Here is a 27,407-nt window from a genome sequence, read left to right as displayed (position 1 = left end):
AGGACAGAAGGATGCGGGGAGAGGGGGAGGCAGGCAGGGTTGGGTTGCTGGTAGCAGTGCCTGTCCAGGTCGGTGCCCGGGTGCCCGGAAGCCTCATTTCTCAGGCTGGCTCGGGTCTCATGCTGAGTGCCTCCTGCAGGGTGGGTATAGTGGGGGGCCATCAGTGGTGCCTAGGGCTGGCCCGGTGAGGCTTGCAGAGGGTCCGGCGGGATGGAAGCAGCAGTGCTGGCATAGGAAGGGTGGGGCGATTGGCACGTGGGGACAGATGGCTGGCCGGTGTGCGGTCTAGTGCCCGCTGCCGCTGGAGTCGGGGCGAGGCTGGCTCGTGGCGAGGTATTTGGCTCTCATGCTGGAGGTGTACTAGAGGAGAGAGGGGGGGAGGGAGCAGGGTCAGCTGGGGTCCTGGGCAGGGCTGAGCAGCCAGCAGCCAGCAGCCTCTTTGGTCCTTGGTAGGGGGGAGCCACAGCTGACCCTCGACCCTCGGTGGGCAGAGTACAGCAGTGCAGAGCATGATTGGCAGAGTCCTAAAGTAAGAGGCCACTGGCCCAGGGCCCAGACCAAGGGCTTGGTACAGATTAGGAAAGTGATGCTACGAAGAGTCCGAAGGTCAGCCTTTACAAGCCAGGCTGGACCACTGAGGCAAGCCCCCTTCCTGAATGAAGAGAACATTCCGTCCCCTTCTGTCACTAAGCCACTTTCAGAGTCCCAGTTAGAGCCTTGCCTCCTCCAAGAACTGAGCTCAAAGGCCCTAAGTGCTTCATGCGGGCTGAGAACATGAAGGTGGCTGCCTAGGCCCCACCCCTGCGCCCCTGCTGCAGAGCTGTGCCCTGGGTCAAGACAAGGCCTCCCAGGGCAGGTCCACTGAAGCTAGGCTACAGACCACAGCTGCTGAGTCCACTGGAGTTGGAAGGCCTAAGCCTCCTCCCCAACCATTCAACTCCATCACCCCCAAGAAACGGGGGGTGAGGGTGGGTTGCTTCAGACTACAGTGACTGCCCCACGCCTTGGATGGGGAAACTAAATTCCTCCCGGATGTGCCTTGGGACAGAGGTAACTGCCGGCTTCTGCAGATGGCCAACACATCTCGGCCACCCTAGCAGTACCACAGGTGTGAAGGCTTGAGTACTCTGTGTGTGTGTGTGTGTGTGTGTGTGTGTGTGCGGCGCGCGCGCGCGTGTGTCGGTCTGCCTGTGTTTGCAGAGGAGCACACCTTGACGCATGTGCCAAGGCCAGGCAGTGTGTAAAGAGTTTGCATGCCCGTGGCAGGGACACAGGTCACCAGCACTCAGAAGGCCAGCAGGATGATCCCCACCCCACCCAGCACAGGCTGGCTCCACAGTCCCCAGATGAGAGGGACAACACTCCTGGGGTCCTGAGTGCTTTCCTGAAACATTCTAGGTTAAGATGGCAAGCAGCCTATGAGGCGGCCATGGTGCAGGGGTGGGAGGAGCAGGGGCCCAGAGCCATGTCATTCCATGGACATGCAGCGGTGACAAGGGACAGGGTGTTGGGATGGGACAACTGGTGGGATGGGACGGAAGGCGGCAGCCCAGAGGCCTGGAGGAGCCCAAACAGGTACAAGGACATGGGGCAGAAGTTCACACCCATGTGAGCATACCCGTATGTACCTGTGTGCATGGGCCAACATGCAGGACCATATACCCGGGAACCCAGCTCTGCATCCAAAGTCAGATGCACACGGGGCCTGGGTGGAAGTGACAAGATGGGCAGGGCCACCTGCAGCTGATGACAGAGTCAAGCCTGGACCGGGGATTCACTGTGACACCAGTGGGCTCAGGACCACTTCAGAGGCCTCCGGCCCCACAAACAGTGGGTGGAGGATGGTGGTGAGCAGAGGGTGCAAGGCATGGAGGTACAGGCGGGCAGCCGTGCGGGATGGGGGGCCGGGCGGGTCAGTACCTGTCACTCTGAGGGTACAGCTACCACAGTGTTCGGGCGCTGTCCATGGGTTTAAATTGCCAGCCTGCATGGCTGCCAGAGTCCAGGGCAGCCAGGTAGCGCTAGGAGGGCCCAGGGTGGGAGGGATGCAGGAGAGAGAGAGAGAGAAAGAGGGGGGTGTCCTCAACGCCAGGCGTGGCTGGCCCCAAGTGGATCACAAGACCAGAGGGCCAAGGGTGAGGGCAGCTGAATGTGACACAGAGGCCTGACAATCCCTGGTCCAGGCTCTGGGCACCCCAGCCCAACCCTGTGCTAGAGGACATTGTGGTTATGTGGCTGACACACTGGCAAGGCGGCCTTCAGCTTCCTAGGTCCTATCTTCACAGCCCAAGCCCTTAGGCAAGTCCCAGGGGCCCCCACCTTTTCAATAGCTCCTTCTCTTTGCTACCAAATCCACCCTGATCCTTTTGTTTGTGTCTCAGCTCCTGGGGCTTGGAAGGGACATCAGGCCTGGGCTAGAACAGCCTGGGACTAAGACATGGGTGGCTGTTTAGGGAAAGAAAGGAAGATAGGGAGGAAGAAAGGCAGGCAGGGAGGAAGGAAGGAAGAAGAGCAGGAGGGAGGAGGAAAATGGAAGGAAGGAAAGACAAGAGAGGACAGAGATAGGAGGAAGGGCAGGTAAAGGAGAGAGGGAAGGAGGGAGGGAGAAAACAAAGCTGGCTCTGATGATGGAGCTGCCTAGCCAAGGCTTTGGGAAGCCTGGGGGAAAGGTGGGAGAGGGTACTGGGCCCCCCCAAGAAAGAAGCAAGGGCTGACCTATGGGTAGCAGGACCCCAAGGCTGCCCACACTGACCCCCAGGGTTCCTCAAAGGTGGCAAGAGCTGGAAGACCCACCCAGCCCTATTTATTTAGGCCCTGGTATTGCAGGTCCACAGTCTGCTCAAGAGCACAGCAGCCTATGAGAGCCACGCCAGGGCACAGTGGCGGCAGGTCGGCAAAGCCTTCACGGCCCGAGAGTCTCCCCACCCACCCTCCTGCCCTGAGACTTACTGAGGGCGGTGGGGACTCGCGCCCAATGAGGGGGGTGTTCTCACAGCGGGGATTCTGGAAATTGGCATTCTGGCTCCTGAGTGGAAGGGGAGAGAGAGCATGTGAACAGTCACAGGCCACATGGTCCTCACTCTGCGGGGGAGGGGCCCCTCTTTCTATTGTTGTTTTTGTGGTGTTTGCTGTTGGTTTGGTTTGGTTTAGATAGGGTCTCACGCAGCCCAGGCTGGCCTTGAACTTGCTATGCAGCCAAGGATGGCCTTAAGCTCCCCTGGCCTCCTGCCTCCACCTACTGAGTGATAGGATCACAGGTGTGAATATTGCAGAGCCAGCCGGGCCCTGTGCCTAGCCAGCTCCGCCAATGCTAACTTCACAGTATCAAACTCAGACCGGTCCTCAATGCACGCCGGCCTTCCTGGCGCAGTCAGAGGCTACTTCCCACCAGGTTACCAACCTACCACAAGGCACACACCCTCCACCTGGCCATGTAGTCGCCCCACTGCCTGTGACTGGGCTCCCCTGGTCACAGGGGACACTTAGTACCAGACCATTCTGCCTGAAGCCTTGGCTGCCCAGCCTGGATGAAAGTCCCCCATCCCCCAACACCTCCCTGCGCCCTGCCTCCCCAGCCCCTAAGCCTGACTCCCCCAGCCGACTATGTGCACTGTCCCTGGCCCTAGCTCTGCCTGTCCCCAACCTCCACAACTCACATGTACTCGGTGACCGGGGCATTGCTGACGGTGTGGGCGGCGGCCGGGATGCTGGCCTCACTGCCGTAGCTGCTTCCGCAGCTGTACAGACTGGGCATGTGCACTCGGTAGAGGCTGTCGTGTGCCTGCCGTGGCCCTGGGGCAGCCTCCTCTTCCCCATCCTCATCTGGGCCTCTGCAGGGAGGGGATAGCAGCAGAGGCTCAGCCTCCTTACTCTGGGCCATTGACGCATGGCAGTTATGGGATTGCCATCTTTGTCCTCTGAGACAGCAACGAGCCTGGGCTAGGATGTTCTCTTTTGGTTTTGCGGGGCTTGTCCTCAACCTTGAGGGGCCTTAGGTGACCTGCCCTGATGTCCTCTGTGGGCCAGACTTAGGTTGTTCTGGAACCACTGGGTGGGAAGCCCTCAGAGCCGGGACAGTGTGAGCTGCTGGTGTGACCCCAGCTGACCCCAGGCAAGACCCTCACACACAGCTTTCGCTTGGCCTCCAATATGTGGCCCTTTAAAAACAGAATTACTTTTTTTTTTTTTTTTTTGTTTTTCGAGCTAGGGTTTCTCTGTGTAGCCTTGGTTGTCTGGGACTTGCTTTCTTTGTAGACCAGGCTGGCCTCGAACTCACAGGGACCCACCTGCCTCTGCCTCTCGGGTACTGGAATTAAAGGCATGTGCCACCACGCCTGGCCCGAGAATTACTTTTTATTTTTATTTCTGGTCACTTGTGTGAGTAAGGAGTCTGTGCACATGAGTGCAGGTGCCTGTAGAGACCAGTAGAGGGCACTGGCGCCGCTGGAGCTGGAGGTTAAGCAATTGTTAGCTGCCTAGCATGGGTGCTGGGAACTAAACATGAATCCTCTGGAAGAGGCAGTATGCACGGTTCACCCTAAGCCAGCACTCCAGTGCCACACTGTGTGTCCTCTCGCAGCTCTCTTTTTACTAGAGCAACGTGGCAACCTGTTCAGCCACATAGTAAGCAAGGGTAGAGTCAGGACCTGAACACAGATAGGAAATTTTGGGGCTCTTAGCCACTCTCCTGCAGTTCCCACGTATGCCCCCACTGTCATCACCACTAGCATTACTACTGCTGTCACTACCATCACTGTCACCCACCAACATCATGACTGACTGCCACTCACTATGGCTAGAATCACCACCCCCACCCGCAGTGTCATTACCATCAGCAGCATCGTGACCCATACCAACGCCACCATCACTACCTCCATCGTCAATCAGGATCACTACCACCATCATTACTACCACAACTACCAGCATCTTTGCTTTCACCATGACTTCTGCCATTGCCCCCATCATCTCCATCATCGTGGGAATCATATCACAACTGCAACCGTTACCACCACCAGTACCATCACTGTCACCACCATCGTCACCGCCATAAGCACTTGCATTCTATTATCGCCACCATTGCTCTCATCATGACAGTCACTGTCATCCTTATGATAATCATCATCCTCATCATCAGCACCACCATCACTGGGCTGTTATCAACGCCACCCATCACTACCCTTACTATCACCACCACACACCATCCGTTCTCATCACTCTCACCACCATCACCACCTACCTTTTTTTTAATTTCCTGTTTGTTTGGTTTTCCAAAACAGGGTCTTTCTGTGTAGCCTTGGCTGTCCTGGACTCACTTTGTAGACCAAGCTGGCCGTGAACTCACAGAGATCCACCTGCTTCTGCCTCCCGAGTGCTGGGATTAAAGGTGTGTGCCACCATGCCTGGCACTTGTTTGGTTTTTCAAAACAGGGTTTCTCTGTGTATAGTCCTGGAAATTGCTCTGTAGACCAGGCTAGCCTTGAACTCAGAGGTCCACCTGTCGCAGGGCAGTAGTGGTGCACACCTTTAATCCCAGTGTTTGGGAGGCAGAGGCAGGTGGATCTCTGAGTTCGAGGCCAGCCTGGTCTACAGAGTGAGTTCCAGGACAGCCAAGGCTACACAGAGGAATCCTATCTCAAAAAAAAAACAAAAAAAACAAAAAAACCCAAAAAAAACAAAAAAAACAAAACAAAACAAAAAAACACCAAACAAACAAAACCCAAACAAACAAACAAACAAAAAAGAGGTCGGCCTGTCTCTACTTCCTGAGTGCTAGGATTAAAAGGTATGTGTCACCAATGCTCAGCTGTTTTTCTGTTTGTTTGTTTGTTTGTTTTGAGGCAAAGTCTCTCTTTGTAGCCCTGGCTCTCCTGGAACTAACTCTCTATGTAGACCAGGCTGGCCTTGAACTTACAGAGATCCGCCTGCTTTCGCCTCAAGTGCTGGTATTATCACAACCCTCTTTACTATTGCTATCTCCATCATCATCGCAGGGGAAGGAACAGAATGACAGCACAGGCAGGGGACACACCTGAGCTAAGACGCTTGCCATCTGAGCTGGGCCACAAACAGCACCCGTGGCCTCAACGGAGGAGTGTGAGAGGGCTGGGAGATGGATGGGTCAAGAAGAGAGAAGCCTAACTCCATGACCCCTCACCCTCGTCCTAGGCTGAGGAGACTGAGGCAGGGGCCATGAAGACTCCTGACTTCAAAGATAAAGACACAGGGGCCCCATCCGGGCCACCTGAGCTTCCTACTGCGGGAGCTAAGTCTTCACCACCCACAGCTGCGCACATCTGTCTCTGGGATCACAGAAGACATTCCACAGCAGTCTTTAGGGTGTAGGGCACAAAGCCAACACAAGGGGGCAGGAGAGCCTGGTTTTGCCCCTTGCCTGCTCTGGATGGAAATTTCATCGCCATCAATACCACCACCATCATCATCACCATGGGCTTACCTAAGAGCATGCAGCCCCCAGCCTGCGTCCGAGGCCTGGGAAATATTAAGAGGTGAGGGAGTGGATGTCTCTCACCTCTGGACACTGGGACCTGAGCATCTGGAAGGACCAAGCTCCCGGACCCCGGTGAAAACCTTACCTCTTCTGTTGCCAGGTATGTGGAACACTGCAGACGATGGAGCTGAACATGAGGGCTGTGATGAAGGAGAAGAAGGCCAGGTAGATGAGACCCTCCACACCATCGTAGCAGAAGCCTGTCAGGGCCTGGACGTAGTCCTGTGCAGGAGGAGTGAGACATGAGAAAATTCGGGACCGGCAGTGAGATCAACTCTGCAGGCAACACCGGACATCCTTACACAGGCGGGTCAGAGGACCCACCGTTATCTTAAGGGCCACCCATCTCTTTCCCGTGGCTCCCCTCTGCCCTGCCCCCAGCTGCCCGGTGGCCTCACCAGGTGCAAGCTCCGGCAGTCCACCAAGGCGGTAAGGTGCTGGAGGTTCACTTCCGTGCCATTTAGCACCTCCTGGACTCGGAGCAAGGGATCCTGGGGTGGAGAAGCCACACACCACTTGATGATGACTGGGAAGACCCAAAGGAGCCATGGCGTCCCCCCATCTCACCCCCAGTATCCCTTCATTTCACAACTAGCCCCAGAGACCGTCCCCTGAGCCCTGTCTCCGTATAGCCCCTAGGGTCTTCAGAAATGGCAAGCCTGGGTTCCCCATGCCTTGGCCCATTGAAACCACAGACACTTGTCCAATGTGGTCACTGCTTAGAAGACAGATGAAAAAGTTTCTTAAAAAATACTTATTTATGGCCTGGCGTGGTGGCACATGCCTTTAATCCCAGCACTCGCACTCGGGAGGCAGAGGCAGGTGGATCGCTATGAGTTCGAGGCCAGCCTGGTCTACAAAGCGAGTCCAAGACAGCCCAGGCTTCACAGAGAGACCTTGTCTCAAAAAACAAAACAAAAAAATTATTTATTTTTATGAATGAGTATTATATCTGCATGTACACCTGCATGCCAGAAGAGGGCATTAGAGAGTATAGATGGTCCTAAACCACCAAGTGGCTGCTGGGAATTGAACTCAGGATCTCCAGAAGAGGAGTCAGTGCTCTTAATTACTGAGCCACTTCTCCAGCCTGACAGATTAAATCTAATTAATTTTGTCAAGAGTCTTGCTCAGTTCTACAAATTGGTTGCAATCATCCTTCCTCAGGGTCTTCAGTGCCAGAACTTGAGGGGCACGCCACCACACCTGGCTGGATTTCCCTGACTGTCATGGAAGAAACTCGTATTTTAGGAGGTGGAAGAGATAGCTCTGTGGTTAAGAGCACTGGCTGCGCTTCCAGAAGACCCAGGGTGGATTTTCAGCACCTACATGGTGGCTCATAGCCATCTGTGACTCTAGTTCCCACGGATCTGCTGCCCTCCTCTGGCCTGCACAGGCACCAGGCACACACGTGGCACGTATGCACAATGCAGTTGAAAACACCCATGCACATAAAATAAAGTTAAAAATAAATTTTACAAAAGCCTTACTTTAGGCTGGCTGTGGTAGCAAGCCTGTAACCCCAGCAGTACAGAAACACAGGCAGAAGGATTGCTGCATAGCAAGACCTTTTATTTATTTTTTATTTTTAAGATAGGGTCTCACTATATAACCCTGGCTGTCCTCAAACTCACAAAGATCCACCTGATCCTGCCTCTTGAGTGCTGGAACTACAGGACTATGCCACCTTACCTGGCTGTAAGACATTATTAAAGAGTTCACTTATAATCTGAGAGTTTGTGCTAGGAAAACAACCTGCTGTCATAGACTGAGTTGTGTCCACAGCTCGTGGCCTAATAAAGATCAAGCCCAAAGCCCCAGAGAGTCATAGTCTGGAGAGCCTTTTCTTTTTGCCGAGCTGGGATGGAACCCAGGGCCTTTCACATATATGGCAGGCACTTTACTGCTATGCTAGTGAGAAATAGGGTCTCATTGTAGCCCAGGCTGGAACCTCCCTCCCTATATAGCTGATGATGACCTAAAAGGCCAGATCCTTCCCTAGTGTTTGTTGGGAGTCAGGTATGTACCGCCATACCCGGGCAGCCCTTGCTTTTTTGAGACAGGGTTTAGCCATGTAGCCCAGGTTGGCCTAGAACTGAAGATCTTGCCTCAGCCTCCCAAGTCCTGTGATTATAGGTGTGTCACCATGCTAAGCTCTTATTACTCATTAGTATAGAACAAAGCCATTTTATTACGTTTTATGTGGGTTGTGTGTGTGTGTGTGTGTGTGTGTGTGTGTGTGTGTTTGCGCTGTGCGTGCATGCAACGCTGACCACATGGAAGTCAGGGGATAACTTGTAGGGGTCACTTCCCTCCTTCCACCAATCCTGGGTCTCAGGGATTAAACTCAGGTTGAATCAGGCTTGGCAGTAGAGACCCTTTACAGCCCGAGCCATCTCGCCAGCCTCTCAAATATTTTACAAATCTGTGGAAAATGCCCAGGGAAAAAGAGTGGAGGGTGAGGGAAGGAGGGGAGAGTGAAAAGACTGTGTGGGGAAGGGAGGAGAACAATCAGGAAGCCCCGGATTCCCAGCAACCAGGGCCACCCTTGCCCACAGCCCCTCACCTTGGTGGCTGGGTGCTCCCGCGGGACACTCCTCAGCAGCTCGGCCACGATATCCTGCATTTCTACCAGAGCCTTGTGGCTGCCTGACAGCTTCTGCTCCAGAGAAAAGTGCGGAGTCCGGTGGCTGCCAGCTGCTTCCTCTGCCCCCCTCCTCCACCATGCCCCCGCCTCTCCCCAACATGGGTGGCCAGGCCCCAGGACACCCCTTCTCCACAGAGGACAAAATACACACCTCTGAGGTGGTACCAAAAGCCTGCACTCCCTTCAGAGAGCAAGGCACAACATTCTCAATGGAGATGTGTCTTTAGGATGCAAAGGGTACCCACACCCCACTGGGGTAAGAAGCAGCAGGAACAGGATATGGCTAGCTGGAGCTGCCAAACTCTTCAAATGCCATCACTGGGACCTGCTCACATTTGCCAGTCAGCTACCCTCTGTCCTGCGGGGCTGCTGGGGGAGCCCCAAAGAATGAAAGGCATCCTAAGAGCCACATTAAACAGGTCACCACAAGGATGAGGTAACAGGTTAGTATTGCCACCCCCCCCCCCGCCACCTGCTAAGTTGGGTTGGCACAGAGTCCAAGGGGCCAGCAGGAGGCTGGGCCCGTGACCCTTTCAGCCTCTCCCCGACACTGTGTCCCTGCCCTTGGCCACCCAGGACAAGCCTTGCTCTCACCTGCTGAAAGGGGTTGGTGGCACGGGGTGAGCAAGCCAAGTAGTATTGTAAAATGTCTGTGAAAAGAGGGGTGGGGGGTGCTGAGGGTCCAGTCTGGGTCGACATGCAAGTACATGCATTCGCATTGTCCTCAGGTGTGTCTGCCTGTGTCTGGGTGCCTACATGCGCCGATGCTTACAGATGGTGCATGTCTGCATCCGTGCTCTCACACATACTTGTATGTACATGCATTCGCACACACAGGCATGTATGCTTGCATGGGTGTGAGGCTGAGCAGTGACCTCCAGGGAGATTGTGGCTGAGTCTGTCCTCAGAGTGGGGCCCCTGAAGTGTGCAGCACTCTCAGGGGGTGGTTCTTCCTGCTCTGGAGCAGTGAGTAGGATGGCAGCTCTATGCCAGGCCCCACACTCAGCCTTAGGTCTGGGTTCCACTGGGTTTCTAGGGCTCCTGGGGCTGCAGGACCAGGAACACAGCTCCTCACTCTCTTCCTGCAGTTAAGTGTGTCAGGAAGTCCCGCCTCAGCCCAGCCCACTTCCTGCCTGCTCAAGGCTCCATTGTCCTGTTCTCTTAGCTAAAGCTTGCTCCTTCATCTGTCCTTTGAGCCTGCCAGCAGCCTTGGGGAGCTTTTGTTTATTTTATTTTTTATGTTTTTGAGAGTCTCACCCAGGTCGGTCCAGAACTCAAAGATCCTACTGTGGTAGCCTCCTGAGAACTGGGATTCCAGGTGTGTGCTGCGTCCAACCCCAGGAAGCCTTTCCGAGGCTATCACATCATGTCTGGGGCTCTCCCTCATTCTCAACAGGAAAGCCCACACTCCCAACTGTGGGGCTTCCCACACTCCCTGTTCCCCATTAGCTGCCTCACAAACACAACTGGGGTTTCTGCCTCAAGCATCCCCCAGAGATGCAGCCTCCTGGTTAGCAGGTGCCCCGCCCCCCAGTTGTTTATGTGAAAGCAGCCTGGGGCACCCACTTCCTGCCCTTCACCACGCCTCCCTGAGGTCAAAGGCCTGTGAGGGCAGGGCAGCCTCAGCCTCTTCCACCTGGCTGTCCCAGTGTCACTCCAGTCCCACACATGGCCACAGACTCACCCCCACTCAGTACTGAGTGCTCCTCCACCATCTTGGTCACAAAGGTGTCAGGGTCTACGCAGAAGTCGCTGGAGGCCTGAGGTGGGTAGGGCAAGAAAGGATGGGTGACCAGGCTGGGCCTCAGAAGGAAACCATGCCCACCCAGGGTTCTTAGGGAGATTCTGACCCCTAGGGCCTGACCTCTATTCAGGGAGGCAGGATGGAATACAGGGGAAAAGAACCTGTGTGACCCAGGGTAAGATGAGAGGGGACAGGAGTGTGGCTTCCTCCTCCCCACTAAAGCCCATCAGATGACGATTCCTGGTCCCCCTGCCACTCACCACAGACACGGCCAGCTCCAAGCCCAGTGCACCCCAGCTGATGACCAGGGCCAAGACACCCAGCAAGCAGACCCTTGGGGCAAAGAAGACCTGTCAGGCTGGGAAAGGGTGACATGCCACACACACAGCTGTGGGACAGAGTGCCAAGCCCCCAGGGCCTCAGCCTGAGGTGGGGGTGGGGGTGGGGTGGTCCGACACACACGGGACAGTAAGTTCTCTGAGAGCGCCACTTAAGGCCCAGGACATAGACAAATGTTCCAGCTCCTCCTGCCTGGGATGAGACTCACCCCATAGCTGGGGACAAGTGAGCAGCCTGGGCTTGCTAGAAGATCCATGGTACCCCAGGTCTCATATGTCCTGTTTACACAAGATCTTGACCATATCAAGCCCTCCAGCCATGCTACCTATTCTTCTGCGTGGCTGGCTCCTCCCTCCCTCGGGCCTGATCCAGCCACACAGGCCTCCCTGATCTTCTATACGCCACCTAACTGCAGGCCTGCATGCCAACCTTCCCCAGTGTCCATGCATCCCTTACTCCCGAGGGCCTCTGCCCCATCATGCTCTCTCTTGGAGCTCTGTGGGTGCATCACACACACTGAACTTATTGTCTCTGGCTTTGCTTTCGACTTAGGCACTATCACCTGACCCTCAGCTTATCTGTTTCATCTTTGCAGGGCACGTGGGTACCACTGGCAGGTGCTGGAGGCTTCTCGGGGCTCACCAGTGCCAGATCCACACAGTAACTGACAGGTGACTGCTCAGGTGGAACAGTGACATCACCACCTTGCAGCCAACCCATTGGTAAGCTGCCCTCGTCCTTCAGAGGAGATGGGTTGGGTACCAGTGGGTCACTGGCTCAAGGTGGCTGACATGGTAAGTAGCAGAGGTGGGCTGGAACCCAGCCAGGCTACCTGGTGTCCCTCCACCACTTTGAGACTTGGCTAGGTGGCTATAAGTAGCCCCTGTGCTGACTCTCCTAGGGGTGTGCACAGCTAATGACCACCAACAGGCGAGTGGTTCATGACACTGGTCACAGCAGCACTGCATCTCAGGGAGAAAGGCTGCTCTTAGGGAGAGGCTCATGGACAGATGGAGAGGAGACAGGGCTGTATCACCTCACGCCATCACCCCGCCCCTCTATCCATGGGCCCACAGGGACCCACCTTCCCCTCTGACTCACCCAACCAAGATACCCTTGGAGCTGCGGATGAGGCCCACCAGCACCAGGAGGCAGATGATGACATCAAGCAACAGCAGACCCAGGTACCCCAGCCACCTGTGGACACACACAGGCAAAGGCTGGGTATGGATGAGGGCTGAATAAACAGCCTGGGGCTTGTGTCTTTTTTTGACAGGGCATTGTCATTTAGCCCCAGACTGGCCTGGTGCTCCCAGCCCCTTTGCCTCAGCTGCCCTGCTGTCAGGATCACAGTTGTGTACCTCCAAGCCTAACTTGATGTCAAGTCTTGAAAAAGGCAGCGACTCCTCCCACAGGGATTCCTGCTGTGACTGACAACCTCAGGGACTAGGTACAAAATGGTCCCAGGATGAGGTTGCTCTACCCAGGTGGGGTGGACCCTAGGGGGAAGGTGGGAAAGAGGTTTGGCACACCTGTACCAGTCATAGAGGTCGACCTGTTCAGCTAGCACCTCCAGCGATACTCCAGGGTTCCTCCAAAAGGGGATGGTGGCAGTGTAGCCCAGCAGTGTCCCCAGCAGGCTCTGTAGCCGCTGCACAGCCCTCAGTGGCTCCTGCCGCCCAGCCAGCTGCTTCTCCAGGCTCTGCAGGTTTGGCTCTGCTGTGCGGTTCAGGGCCGCAGACGTGTCCCACACCTGCAGGAGTAGCAATATGAGCTGTCACCTGTACTACCGGATCATCCCACATGCACACAGGAGGTTCTAGAGCAGACAAGACGCTCCCCAGCCAGCCACTCACGCGGTCCTGGACCCCTGCCACTGTGCGGTTGGCATGGCGGAGGGAGTAGGTGGCTCGATGAACGCCATCGCTGGTCTCCCCGTTGCCGTAGAATCCCACTGCGATGCCCGCACTGGGGGAGGCAGAACGATTGATCAGATACATAGCCAAACCTTCTCATCACCGCGTCCTGGAGCCTGCAGCCCCCTAGGCTCCTTGCCTCTTCCCCATACTCTCCTGATCCTACCCTTTCCAGCTATTGGTCCCGCCCCTTTCCTGGGTCTGGCCCCGCCCACACTGCCCCAACCCTGCCCCCATGCACCTGCCACACCCCTCTCCACACAGGGCCCTCCAGAACAAGTCTCAGCCCATGCCGCCGCCCTCTCTGGCTCACCTGCAGACCAAGGTGGCAATGATGACACACCAGGCGGTGCAGCAACAGTCAGCATCGAGGTGTTCATCGGTCTTCCTCCGCCGGCAGCACAGCCAGAAGGAATAGAAGAGCAGGAAGAGGAGATCTAGGGCCAGGCAGGCCAGGGCAGCGGCCCCCAGCAGCAGCAGCGCCTGAGAGTGGGCAGGTAGACAGAAGCACGCTGGCGAGTGTGGCGCTGGGGCACTGTCCCATGTCAGCCCTTCAGTGGCTCTGCGTTTTAGTTTGCCAGGCCATGTGCTTTCCCCAGTAAAGAAACCTCAGAGCCATGCATCGGGTGGCTCATGACTGCAATTCCAGAACCGGGAAAGCTAAAGCAGGAGAGACACTGTAAGTTGGTGTCCAGTCTGTGCTATATGGTTAGTTCAAGGATATGGAATACATAACAGAACTCTATTTCAGGAAAACAAAAACGCCGGGAGTAGGGATGGCTCAGTGGCTAAGTGCACTGGCTGTTCTCTCTCTTCCAAGGGACCAGGGTTCAACACTCATTCACCCATACAGCTGCTAACAGTCTGAAACAACAATCAGAAAGGGATTTGACGCCCTCTTCTGGCCTCTGAGGGTATGAAGCACGCATGTGGTGCACAGACATACATGCAGGCAAAACACCCATGCATATGAAATGAAAATAAATCTTATTTTAAAAACAAAAACAAAACAAAAAAGCTGGTTCTGTGAGATAGCTTACTAGACAATAAATGGTACCTGCTACCAAGGGTGACACCCTGAGTTCAACCCCAGGACCTGTGTCAGGGAGAGAGAAAACACCCCCAAACCCGGAAGTACTCGGACTGCTACGTGTGCACCGGGGAGTATGCTGTGCCTCTCCCCCACGTGTTAGAGAAGCAGACGGAAAGGACAGAGCAGTAAACAGGCTCTCTTAGTAACCCACGTGAAGGGAAATGTGGTCTCAGCTCACTTCCTGTGCAGGGGTACGGAAGCGCAGTGTTGTTGGACAGCCGGGACAACTAAAGGATGCCGGACGGTTTACCAGACGGTCCCCAGACTCCCTGACTGAGCCTCTCTTGGCTCCATTCCCAGCCTCTCCTTACCTTCCCCCATCAGGGAAAAATTGCTGTGGCCCTTGGGGAGCAAGGGACCCCTCCTTGGGGCCAATGCCTGAGGAGCTATGGACATAGAACAAGCAGGCTCCCTTTGGGACCACAGGCTGTTCCATCCACAGCCCTGGCAACACAGCGGGCCATTTCCCAGGAGACAGTTGCCAGGCAGCAAAAGGATGGCGGCTCCCTGCCCTCCCAGAAGCCAGCTGGCTCTCACACCTGGAGGCAGGCCTCCATACTTTCCATCTGGCCATGAAGGTGCTGCTGGCACGTTCAGTTAGTGTGGGCCAAGAACTAGGGTTCTATGATCCAAAGCCCAGTGCTGAGGGGCGCCATTGGAGACTGGGCCTATGCTCGTGGTACAGCACAGAAAAGCCCTCAGGGAAAGGCTAGAGCTCCACCGTGACGCCACATGCAGCCCACCCCCCACCAGCTTTACTTTGTCCCTTTACACTGCACCCTGTAGTTACCCAGCAACCTGGGCACTGCGAGGCACTGGAGGTAGGAGGCATCTTGCTATATTTGCATGTATGGTAAAGACCCACCTTTCTTGCGTGGAGGGGAACATGTGTGGTGGGGGTGCCAGAGCCATCCCTGTGAGCCCTAGGACTCACATCAGAAAGGCCTCCAAAGCCCAGGAGGGCTGACCCAGGCGTACACAGAGACGTGGGGACAGGAGCATGCCAGCTTGCATCAGCCCAGTCATAGGGGCCTCACACAGACAGGGCCTGTAGCCCGGTACTAGGCCCTACACACAGTGGCCATGGGTAAATCCCAGCACACTTGAGCTGCAGCATCCCCTGGCTCCCTCTGGATCTGCTGTCATCTGCTCACACCTACATGGACCAAGGGTGCCAATCCCCTGTAGGTCTCCACCTCACGTTAGAGGCAAAGGACCAAGCATTCTCTCCCTGGGTGCCAAAGGGCCACCCTAGGGCTCTCCATGCCACCCAGCCCATTTGGCCCACACATCTAGAATGTACACCTCCTCCTCACTGGAGAGGGGCTGGGGATAGAGCTCAGAAACATGAAAAACATGGCCAGCACCGGGCTTCAAGCCTGAAGACCTGAGTTCGATTCCTGGGACCCACATGGTAGAAGAAGAGCTAAGTTGTCCTCTGACCTACACACACACACACACACACACACACACACACACACACACACACACACCCCATGGCATGTATATGGGTGCACACATACACACATGTACACACATAAATAAAAAAGAAAAAGGATGGGCAGAGACGTTAGGCAATCTGTAGGCAAAGAATAGGCAAGGTCAGTCTGCAACGGAGTCACCATCACTGCTGGAATCCCTGGGCTGAAGAGAGTAAAGGCCTTGAGTTCTGCCTTTGTGGGGAACCCCTAGAAAAACCCACGTGTTCAGAAGGGCGTGGGCAAGTTACATAAACTGAGGGCTACAGCTGGGGAAAGCACACTCCCTTGTCCAACTCAAACACTCGGGTCTGTGTTTATACATCTGCTCGCAATTGCACCTACACACACACACACACACACACACACACACACACACACACACACACCAACAGGTGTGTCCCTCTGAGCCCCAGGGCTCCTGTTCTTATAACCTCAGCACTGGGGAGGCAGCAGGGGGCAGATCTCTGTGAGTCTGAGGCCAGCCTGGTCTACATGGTGAGACCATGTCTAAGAGAAGAGAGGGAGAGGGAGAAATTAGCTTTAAGAAACCCCATGGAGGCAGGCGTGTTAGCACACGCCTGTAATCCCAGCACTTGGGAGGCAGAGGCAGGCGATCTCTGAGTTCAAGGCCAGCCTGGTCTACAAAGCAAGTCCAGGACAGCTGGGGATGTTACACAGAGAAACCCTGTCTCAAAACCAAACCAAACCAAACAACAAAATAAAACGCTCATCCCAAAAGAAAGCAAGCCATGACCATCCAAAAACTGGTAGGTACTCTTAGGAGTCAAAGAAAGGGCATCACCCCAAAATCCCAATGCTAGTCAAGCCCTATATGCAGTGACAATCACACCAGGCAGGTGTCTGGCATTCTCAACTCCTTACTCTCAGGGCAGCCAAGTGTCCACACCCGTTCCTCCCTTTTCCATCTTGGTCTGCTTTGCTCTAGAAAAGCCGTTCTGACCATGTTAGTTCTGCTCTCTGTGCCTCAGGGTCAGCTTGCATATTACCAGTGGGATGCTAGAAAGTGACATCAGGGTGTCACGGAGGAGACAAGATGATGCTAACATCTCTACTGCAACCTCCAATCTACCCAGGACCTGTGCCCAGAGGATGTGTTCAACCACAGCAGGAATAAACCGAGGTTCCCCCGCTCCCCAAATCCCATAAGGCTGGGGGAACCTTCTAGCATGGCCTATTCCTCCCAGACGGGGTCAACTGTAATGAAAGTTTAGTCAGTCCCTGAGGCCAGGGACAGCCTATAAACTGTACCAGCTCCGCTGGGCGTGGTGGTGCACACCTTTAATCCCAGCACTTGGGAGGCAGAGGCAAGCGGATGTTATGAGTTTGAGGCCAGCCTGGTCTACAAAGTGAGTCCAGGACAACCAATGCTACACAGAGAGACCCTGTCTCAAAAACCATCAACAACAATAACAACAAAAAATCAACAACAAAACTGTACCAGCCCCAAGAATGAAGGAGGTAGCACCCTCCAGTTTACACTGAGGGGAAAGCACATCAGTGTAGACACCCCGAGGCTCTATGGGACAGATGAGTGAGACAGCGTGACCCCTTCTCAGGTTTCTGAGGCCAGATCCCAGAGGACATGCTTCCACAGGGCACTAGGCCAATGTAGTCAATGGCAGAGCAGCCACCGCTGCCCACAGGCCATTGAGAATGATAGTGGGAAATGCCACTCAGCATCTAGGCTCTGACCACATGGAATTTTCCGTCTGCGGTAAAAGTGATCTAGAGGCTCTGTCGGGTGAGGCAAGCCCCCATTCCTGTCCTGAGCTACTGGCCACAGTGTGGCTGCAGGAGCCAGGCTCCCAGCAAAAGTGGGCAGGGAACAGCACCCGCACCAGCTCCCAGAGGTCTCCTATTGTAAGTCTCCCAGCTCCCAGGATGCAATACCAGTGAGCCACACAATATATGCACCTTTTGCACATGCTAAAGGCCAGGAGCAAACTTCCACGTGGGCATCTGTTGCTGTGATGAAACACCGTGACCAAAAGGCAAGTTGGGGAGGAAAGGGTTTATTCACCTTACACCTTCACCGGAGGAAGTCAGGACAAGAACTCAGGCAGAGTAGGACCCTGGAGGCAGGAGCTGATGCAGAGGCCATGGAGGGTTGCTGCTTACTGGCTTGCTCCTCATGGCTTGCTCAGCCTGCTTTCTTATCGAACCCAGGAGCACCAGGCCAGGGTTGGCACCACCCTCAATGGGCTGGGCCCTTTCCTAGCAATCACTAATGAAGAAAATGCCTTACAAGCCGGGTGGTGGTGGTGCATGCTTTTAATCCCAGCACTTGAGAGGCAGAGGCAGAGGCAGGCGGATCTCTGTGAGTTCAAGGCCAGCCTGGTCTACAAAGTAGGTCCAGGACAGCCAAGGCCACACAGAGAAACCCTGTCTCCAAAAACCAAAAACCAAAACCAAAACAACAACAAAATGCCCTACAGCTGGATCTTATGGAGGCATTTTTCTCAATTCTCTTTCAGATAACTCTAGTTTGTGTGTCAAGCTGACACAAGACCAGCCAGCACAGTGTCGTAGAGGCCCTGGGTCCACCAGTGTGGAAGCGTCTGGACACTTGTCTAGAGGGAACATATGGCCGCCAGTAACAACTATGTTTCTGGATAGCGATGAGCTACCAGAGTCCGGCCTGTCTGCCTAGAGTCACAGGGAGTCATCACAGAGTGACACCTGCTTGTCCAGAGTAGGGATCGATCACCGCAGAGCAGACCTGAGGATGTGGGCCTAGAGTGCTTTCCCTCTGGGCCACCAGAGGGCTCTTAAGACCCCAGTAGCATAATTCAGTGGCCATAGGAAACAGGAAGTAGAAGTGGGTCATGTAGACTGCCATGTGGGGTCATGGGTTCCTCTCTGGGCACCCTAGGAGAGCCAGGGCTCAGAGATGGCTCTGTGATACAGAGCCCAGGAAGGGGTCAGGGAGGAGGACAAGACCTAGGGCACAAGGTTGGGACATGGACAGGAGGGGTGACAGAAGGTAGGGAAAGGTTTCCCTGCCTTCGTGTACAGAAAGTTTTCAATGACAAGCCTGCATCTGCCAGAGGAAAGAGACAACCTATGAGGTATGGGGAGGGCGGGGGGGCTTGCTGGGTCAGGCTAAGACTCCACATGTGGAGTCGGGACAGAGGGAGGAAAGGGGCGGGCCCATCAGGATGAAACCATGCCCAGGGATCACGAGGGACACACAACTAGCTGAGTATGTGTCCAGCTGCCTCAGCATGTTTGAGCCACAGGCCAGCCTCCCTGAGCTGAGGTTTGGGGGGGGGGGGAGGGTCCCCAGAGCCCACCCAATCTGTGCTTCTAGACATCTACTGCCAGTCAGGAAGCCCACTCTTCGCCCCCACAGTGGGGAATCTGGGGTCCTCCACCCACTGTCCTGGATAGGCTGCCAGGGTGCTGAGCTGGCTGCACGACCATGGGGGGGGGGGTCCCCACCCCGAACTGGGCTGAGGAACCAGTGATGCAGGCCAGGAATTAAAAACAGATTTTCCACAGGGCCAGGCTTGGGTTTCACAAATTCCATGACAGTGAGTTCGTGGCAGGGCCTAGGGAGAGTGCAGTTGATGGCTGCTCTGCAGGCGCCAGGAGTAAGTGGGGAGCAGGGGCCCAATTTATTACCACTGTGCTCTCACCCTCCTCCCTGAGGTTTTAAGTTGAGGTGCCTAGGGCTGTGCAGCCAGACACTAGTGTCCCTTAGGCCTTATTCTAGAGGTAGCCATTGTCAGATAGGCTGACAGGCCCCTCCTCGAACCTCAGCTCGGGGGTACCCTCAGCAAAGTGTCCCCGTGTGTCCATATCCAGCAGGGCAAGTGGCTCCCAGTCCCGTGACACAGTCCCCAGAGTGCCCACACAGCGTCTCTGTTCTGAGCTGCAGCAGCCACCCAGCCTAGACCAAGACTACCAGAAACCACTAAGAGACATGTGTACCCCAGGCTGGCGTGGCTGTAGAAGGGACTGCAAGTCCAATGGTCTGTCTGGCCTATGTGGTCACATGTCTAATCCCTCGGTGATCACGTGACGTACTTCCCATCCCCCTCACCCCAAGGCCCTGGGCTCCAGAGCAAGGTTCCTCTTTCAGGCCTTACCAGAACTGCCTGTGGGTGAGGGGGTGCGTGCAGGCAGGAGACCACACAACTGCTCTAAAGCTGGGTCCATAGAGAGAGCCCTGGAGCTATGGTCCATGTGTCCAGCCCAATGGGCCTCTGCCTAGGGAGGACCCAAATGTCCAACTCCAGTGCTACCCTAGAAAAGAGTTGTAGAAACGAGTAATATAAGGCCCTGGAGCAAGGCAGTTGTCACCCAGGCGGGCAGGGCAACAGAGCACACAGTTTCCCTCCAAAGCATGACCGAGAGCTCCAGGTAGTGGCCAGATGACCCGGCATGGGCCCCAGGTACAGGGCAGGGCGTCCTCATGGGGTGAGGTGGGGTCAGGGACAGGACGTGGGAGGGGAAAGGTTGCGCTATGAGCTGAGCTTACCAGGAAGCCAGAGGAAGGCAGGCATCTCTGGAGAAAGCCCAGAAGGGCCTTTGGGGAAGTCTGACCGCAACCTCTACTCTATGCAGGAGCCTCTGGGCTTGATTTTTGTGTTTGTTGGAGACAGGGTCATGTGTAGCCCAGGTTGGCTTCGAACTCTCTATATAGAGCAGGGTGGCCTTGAATTCCTGGTCCTCTGCCTCCACCTCTAAATGCCGAGATTACAGGCATGCATGGCTGCCCTACTTTATATGGTGCTGGACCTTGTACTGGCTAGGCAAACATGCTATCAGCCAAGCTACAATCTTAACACAACTTGCTGTTTTAATTTTATCATTATATTTAAATTTATCATGTGTGGAGGAGACATATATGCCCCTGCACATGTGTGCAGCAACTCCATGAGGCTGGTTCTCCCCTCCCCCTTCACATGGCACCTGGGGATTGAGTTCAAGTCTTTGGGCTTTACCCACCATGCCACCTCACTGGTCTATTTGCTTGCTTTTGAGACAGGGTATATAGACCAGGCTGGCCTCAAACTCATGATATTCCTTTCTGTCTCAGCCTCTCATGTACCAGGACTATAGGCACGTACCGCCACACCTGGCTGTCCTAGACTCACTTTGTAGACCAGGCTGGCCTTGAACTCACAGCGATCCGCCTGCTTCTGCCTCCTGAATGCTGGGATTAAAAGCGTGTGCCACCATGCCTGGCTCTTTTTGGGATTTTGAGAAAGGGTTTCTCTGTGCAGCCCTTGGTGTTCTGAACTTGCTCTGTAGACCAAGCTGGCCTCGAACTCAGAGATCCGCCTACCTCTAGGATTAAAAGTGTGAGGCAACATGTCTGGCCAGTGGAAGCTCTCTTAAAGACTCTCTTCTTGTGACTTCTGGAGGACCAAGGACTGCATGGCCAGAGATCCATAGCCTACTGGTCCCAGGGCTGATCATGGCACTCCACTCTGAGTCTCCTATAGCAGCAGCCATGGCATAGCTGAACACCAGGGCCTGATGAAGGCCCATCATCTTCCAGATCCAGGCAGCTTGGCCCTGGCAACCATCCTCAGGAGAGTGGGTGCCATGGTCCAGGTCACTACTCCTGGCCATAAGTAGGTCTGATTCAGACGTGGTCCATGATTTTCCCCTGGGATTCAGTACTAACTGCCACCATGCAAAAACACACACAGCCAAGTGGGCCTGGTAGGGATGTGCCTGCCTCCCCCAGCACAGGGCCCGTTTCTTGCACCATCATCTCCCACCAGGAGTTGCTCGGGAAGCCTCCATCCAGCTCTAGACTTGGGGGGCGGGGTGGGGCAGTGGTAGAAGGGTTCTGCATTTTGGCCTTCTTCTCTCACTTGAAACTTCAGAATACTGGCTGGCGCTATGAGACACTGGGAAGCACCCAGAAGCACATGAATGGGCAAGTCTGTCTACAGCACTGAGTATCAGCCGGGCGTGGCGGCGCACATCTGTAATTCCAGCACCCAGGAGGCAGAGGCAGGCTGTTCTCTGTGAGTTTGAGGCCAGCCTGGTCTAACAAAGCGAGTCCAGGACAGCCAAGGCTACCCAGAGAAACCCTGTCTCGAAGAACAAAACCAAAACCAAAAACCAAACAAAGTACAGAGTATCTAAACAAAGGCTCTAGATGTAGCCAGTTGGTAGAACACTTTCCTAGAGTGCATGACGTGCTGGGTTCTATCCACAGGGCCCCTGCTTGGACCACCGTCTCCCACCCAGGGGTTGCTCCAGAAGCTTCCACTCAGCTCTAGACCCGGTGGAGTACTATGGGCTGTTGATGCTGTGAACGTGAGCTCATCCTTAACATACTGGGTTCAAGGCCAGCCCTGACACGAGACGGCTCAGTGGGTACAGCACTTCTGAACGACCCGAGTTCAAATTACCCAGAACTCCTTTGTATAGTGAGACGGGAGGCAGAGACAGGAGATTCCCCAGAATCCTGCAGGCCACGCTAGCCTGGCACATGCAGTGGCAGCCAACAAGAGACCCTACCTCATGCACGGTGCAAGGGCAGGAATGCACGCGTGCATGTGCACATACTCAACGATGCACACATATGTACTGTGCGGGCACTCGCACACACTCACACACCACAGACAGACATACGTATACCTATACACACAAGTCAAAAACAAAGCCAGCAATTTTTAAAAAGTGAGACAAAGCTTGGGGGCGTGGCTCGGGGTCAGCCCACTGGCCTAGCACACACGAGGCCCTGGTTTGATCTCCAGCACCGGTGAGGGAGGAAGGAGGGATAGAAGGAAAGTAACACAGCAGCATGCAATACAACTCTTGCTTTTACGTGGCGTCATCCCAAAAATGCAAGCGCATGGACGGACTCCAGCTGGGTGGCTCCTTTGTCTTCTTTGCATGGTCACCGCCCCCCCCCCCCCCCCAGTGTCCCACAGACGTGCACTGCCTGTGTAAGCTGGAAGCAGGCGATAAGGCTGCTTTTTCAGACAGAGCTCATTTCCTGAGGATGGCAATGAAGCCAGCCCTGCCCAGAGGACACAAACAGGCTGCCAACCTGCCTGCCAGGCTGCTGGCCCTGTACACCAAGGGGTCCAGTTCTCTTTTTTGTTTGTTTGTTTGTTTGTTTTAGACAGAGTCTCTCTGTGTAGCCTTGGCTGTCCTGGACTCCATTTGTAGACCAGGCTGGCCTCGAACTCACAGTGATCCGCCCGCCTCTGCCTCTGCCTCCCGAGGACTGGGATTAAAGGCGTGCACCACCACGCCCAGCTGAGAAGCCCAGTTCTTATGAGCCAGCTGCAAGTTCTGGGAACAGATTCCTGGCCCCAGGGGCTACTCACCTAGAGCCTAGATGGTGACACAACACAGGGCACCCAGGAGGACCTCCAAGGCGGCACCTTCCCAGGCATGGGGTCTCGGAGCTGACGCCTGGGCTTCTCTGCCTCATGCCTTTGTCTACTGTGTTCCCATTACTTAGGCCCTTTCTCAAGCCCTGACTACACCGCCTGGGTCCCTCCCTCCCTTTTAATTAACGTTCCTGCAGACCAAGCCCAGAGTCTTGCCCATGCTAGGTAAGTGCTCTACCACTGAGCTGTGTTCTCCACACCCACCCCTCACTGCTTCCCCCCTCCCCCCTTTTTAAAAAAAGAGATAGGATCTGCTAAATTGCTGGTTTTAAACTCATCCTGCAGGCCAGGCTGGCCTTGAACTTGCCTCCTGGGTGGCCGGGATGACAGGTTTGTACCACCGTGCCTGGCTTCCTTTAAGTCTTATCAGCCATCTGAGCCTCCAGACTGATGGAAAATGGTCCCACAACGTGACTAAACTGCAGGCAAGTGCTACCAGCTATCTGAATGGCTAGTGTGCCACCGGCCCCCTGTGTTCCAGGATCGGGCGGGTGTATAGTGAGTCAGAGAGAAGGCTGGTGAATCCCAAGCTTTGGCTGGTAGTCTTTAAGGCAGGCTAGGTAATATCTCCTCAGGGACGCCTTACCAGACTGCCAAGGCCCACAGCCCCTGCTCTTAGCCCCATCACTAACAGTTCTCCATCAGCAGACGGCTCCTGCCTGCCTTGAACTGGTAGAGACAGTAAACCAGACACGGCGGCGGCAAGGAACGTAAATTTGAACCCCCTACCAGAGGAAGCAGGGTCGTGCTGGGTCATGAGGACAGATAAAGGACAAGGAAGCAGATATCTCCCCCCATCCCACCCCCAGCAGAATGAGGTCAGCAGATGTCAACCCTCTGCTCTGAGAGAGGTCTGATACCTAAGCCTAGGGACCATGGACAGCCAGGGCAGGACCAAATGAAAATCAAGACTTTAGTCAGGACAAGATGGCAGCAGGCCATGTCACCCCAGAGCTTCTGGGTCCCATGCTGTCTGTTGCTAGGACTTCGGTGCCTCTCCGTGAGGTGAATGCACCTGTGTGCACAGATGGTTCTAAAATCCAGCCACCCCGGTGAGGTAGGGGAGCTGGGAAATGCTGGGGGATGGCCCAACCCCAAAGGAGCCTAGGTAGCAGCTCCTGAGGACAGCCTAGTGAGAAGCCAGTATAGAAGGTGGACCAGACTGCAGAAGGTCTTTCTGTCATGAAGTCACCATCATCTTCCACCTGGGGGCTGACTGACTACTGGTGGTCCTTCCACTCAACACGGTTACAGGCTTCTAAGTGGAAGACACATCATGGTCTGAGAGACCCAGTCTCAACAGGACAGGGTGCTAACTCCGCCATCATCTGGGTGCAAGCTGTATGGGACGCTGGCGCTCTGGAGTCCCAGTACCAGCAGAATCCCAAGACACCCATGCAACAGCCAGTCCAACCCTGCTGTGGGCTCCAGGAGGTATGGGTAAAAAGGTCTGAGGCAAGACTCTGCTGCCCCCCCCCCAGGGCTCCCTGAATGAGGCTAAGCCCTAGTTTGTACAATACTACAGACAGCTGCACACCCCATGCAAAAGGAGACGAGTACAGGCAGCTCCACACAGGGTTTGACTGGGAGTCTAATTGTGGGTTCCACTAGGTTCCAGACAGTGGGCCGTGAGTGGAGAAGGGAGCAAAGGACAAGCCTGGTGGTATCCCAATGCCAGGAGACACAGAAGCTTCTTTTTCCCCTTGGCCTGACGCCAGACTTAGGGGTTTCGAGGGGAGAAGGCTGCCAAGTACCCCCGTGCTGCTCCCTTGCCCCCTAACTGAGGCCCACTTCACCCCACTTCAGCCAGGCATAATTTCCCACCCTGGGTTGAGAGAGAGACTGCTGGGCAACAGCTCAGGTAGGGGTAGGGTGGATGGCTCAGAGGGTACCATAGGTCAAGATGGGTGAGAAAGGTCACTGGACACAGTGGGACAGGAAAGCCCCCACAGAGGCATGTATATGCAACTCCACACAGTTAGCAAAACCTCACCAGGGAAAACCGGATGGGAGTCTGTGAGAAACCATTGCCCACCCCACCCAGAAAGGGAGCTCCTGCCTTTCTCCCTACAGGTGAGAAAACCATCACCATCAGCTCCTACTTCAAGACACTGAGCAGTTGCCTCAAAGCACCAGATCATAGAGGGTAGGGACACGGGCACGGGCACCACAGCCCCGGTTTCAGGAGCGGAGGCGGCGGGGGATGGAGCCAGGCTGGGTTCCACACTGTGAATTATTCAGTGGCTAATTCTGCTCCTGGGAGAGGAGGCAGGAGGGAGAGTGAGTCAGAGGCCTCCCACAGTGGAGCTGCAAAAGCAGGCAGGACCAGGCTCAGCTGGGGCCACAGACCTGAGGGCCCACGGATCTGGAGACCCACAAAGCCAAGGGCTTCAACCACTACCTTCAGTTCCCTGGGGCTGTAAGCACCCCCCCTGCCCCCCCATCCCCCACCCCCTTCACCCCATCCACAACAGTGCCAGAAAAAGCAACAGCAAGTTCAAGTCTACGGCAGGTGCAGGTGGCGGCCCATCGACCTCGGGAAATGCAACCTGGCCACCCCAGGTGCCAGCTGGACCCGTCAAAACTGACTGATAAAGGAGGCAAACCCTAGGTATTCAACCTTCCAGAACAGGTCATACTGCTTTTCCAGGAAGGAGAAATGACAACACCATCACACAGTAAGAGAAGCACATGTGTACCCCTACCCCCACCCAGGGCTGGTCCTACTCCAAAAATCCCCAGGTGAGTTCCAGATCTTCTCCTCCTGGCTATATCTAGGGGCTCAGGCTCCGTCCTAACCCCTGGCTCTCGCATTCTAATCTGCCCAGGCTGCCCAGGAACGCTGCTTGCAGCTGGGGTTGGGTAGGCATAGAGCCGGAGCAGGGACAACCCTGTGCTTTCACCCTCAACTTCCAGTTCTCATGGGGATAAAGGGGGCTGCAGAGAAAGGTATGACACAGCCCCAGGGGCACTTGACTCCCAGGCTACTGTCCAGGGATACCTGGACAGAGAAACTCTTTCGTGCTCCGGTGACCAAGCGGATGATCACCCGCTGGAATATGGAGCAGGAAGGAAAAGCCCACAGACTGGCCCCCTGCTCTGCACTCAAATGACAGAGGTTCAGTAGTGGGGGGTGGTGCTGGGAATTGGCATGACGCCAGACTTAGGGCTTCGCGGGGAGAGGGCTGCCAAGTGTCCCATGCCCCCCTCCGCCCCCTCCCGCCCAGACTGAGGCCCACTTCACCCCCACTTCAGCCAGTCCTTATTTGCTACCCTGGGTTGAGAGAATGCTGGCACCTTGGTTTCCCACAACCACGCGACACCCTGTGTACATCCCACAGCCTGACCGTGAAGCAAGGAGTCATTAGGAGCCACAGAGGGTTGGCCATGGCCCAGGCTACTCACCCACCAACAGCCTGGCAATGGGATTCCCTAGCTGGGGGACGAGGGCGAGAAATAACCTCCTGTTTGAATCCAGGATCCCAGCCTTGGCTACTGGGGTGCTCTACTGGGGAGCCCCTGGCAGTCCAAAGGATGGAGATGGACCTGGCAGGAACCCATAGGATCAGACGGGGTCCAACAAGGGAGAGAGGCAGCTCCACCAATCCAGATAGGAAGCCTCGGTTATACGGAGGGACTGAGCACCTTCCGGGGGGGTTCGATGTTAACCCCTGGAGATATTATCAGTGGACAGGAGAGGGCCCCTAGAAGAAAAGGGCCACGGCCTCGTATGGGGATGGGGAAACTCTAGCCTTTCGGGAGGGGCCATGACCCCCGCGGGGCCCCTGACCCCGCAACCGGGGGGCGCGCGTCACCTGCTGGTAGTCGACGTCCTCGGGCCGGAATTGGCTGCTGGTAGCCTCCCACCGCAGGTCGAAGTGCGGCAGCCGGTGCAGGAGGCTCACCCACCAGGGCGCCGCGTAGCTGACCCCGGCCATGGCGGGAGGCCACGGGTGCTGCGCCGGGCTTCCCTCGCCGCCCGGTGCACGGGGCTCAGGGACCCGCCGACCCCTGCTCAGCTGCCCGCATCGTGCCTGCTATAGTGGGCCACGGCACGGCCCGGCTCGGCCCGGCTCGGCACCGCTCGGCTCCGCTCGGCCGCCCGCGCCCGCCGCCTCTTTGTTCGCCGCCGCTGCCGCCGCCCCCTCCGTGCACCCGCCTGCTCGCCCTCAGGCCCCACCCCCACTCCGCCATAGGCCGGCCGCCCCCAGGCCCCACCCCAGCCCTCCTCCCCATCCTTAGGCTCCGCCCCCACGCCTCCATTGGCCGGCAGTCCCCAAGCTCCGCC

The 27,407-nt window shown here is 55.7% G+C and overlaps 1 protein-coding gene across 3 annotated transcripts; it reads right to left on the bottom strand.

The window, feature by feature from the left end:
• Positions 1 to 89: 89 nt before the first annotated feature.
• Positions 90 to 27,212, bottom strand: Ttyh3 (tweety family member 3). 3 transcript variants are annotated; one of them, XM_051161125.1, is made up of 15 exons: positions 26,935 to 27,212; positions 13,468 to 13,637; positions 13,095 to 13,206; positions 12,771 to 12,991; positions 12,340 to 12,435; positions 11,160 to 11,232; positions 10,840 to 10,915; positions 9,750 to 9,805; positions 9,075 to 9,167; positions 6,907 to 6,999; positions 6,594 to 6,730; positions 3,657 to 3,830; positions 2,950 to 3,025; positions 1,921 to 2,021; positions 90 to 360 (listed from the first exon to the last, which is right to left on the bottom strand). In XM_051161125.1, exons 1-14 carry the CDS (start codon positions 27,055 to 27,057, stop codon positions 1,941 to 1,943), a joined length of 1,581 nt encoding a protein of 526 aa, XP_051017082.1. In that variant the 5' UTR covers positions 27,058 to 27,212; the 3' UTR covers positions 90 to 360; positions 1,921 to 1,940. The 3 variants fall into 3 exon arrangements, with proteins under 3 accessions (XP_051017082.1, XP_051017084.1, XP_051017085.1); XM_051161127.1 differs by lacking the exon at positions 1,921 to 2,021; XM_051161128.1 differs by lacking the exons at positions 1,921 to 2,021; positions 2,950 to 3,025.
• Positions 27,213 to 27,407: the final 195 nt, after the last annotated feature.

The sequence above is a fragment of the Acomys russatus genome, chromosome 19 (genome assembly GCF_903995435.1).
Source record: "Acomys russatus chromosome 19, mAcoRus1.1, whole genome shotgun sequence".
Taxonomy (NCBI): Eukaryota; Metazoa; Chordata; class Mammalia; order Rodentia; family Muridae; genus Acomys; species Acomys russatus.
This window is presented reverse-complemented; position numbering and strand designations above follow the sequence as displayed.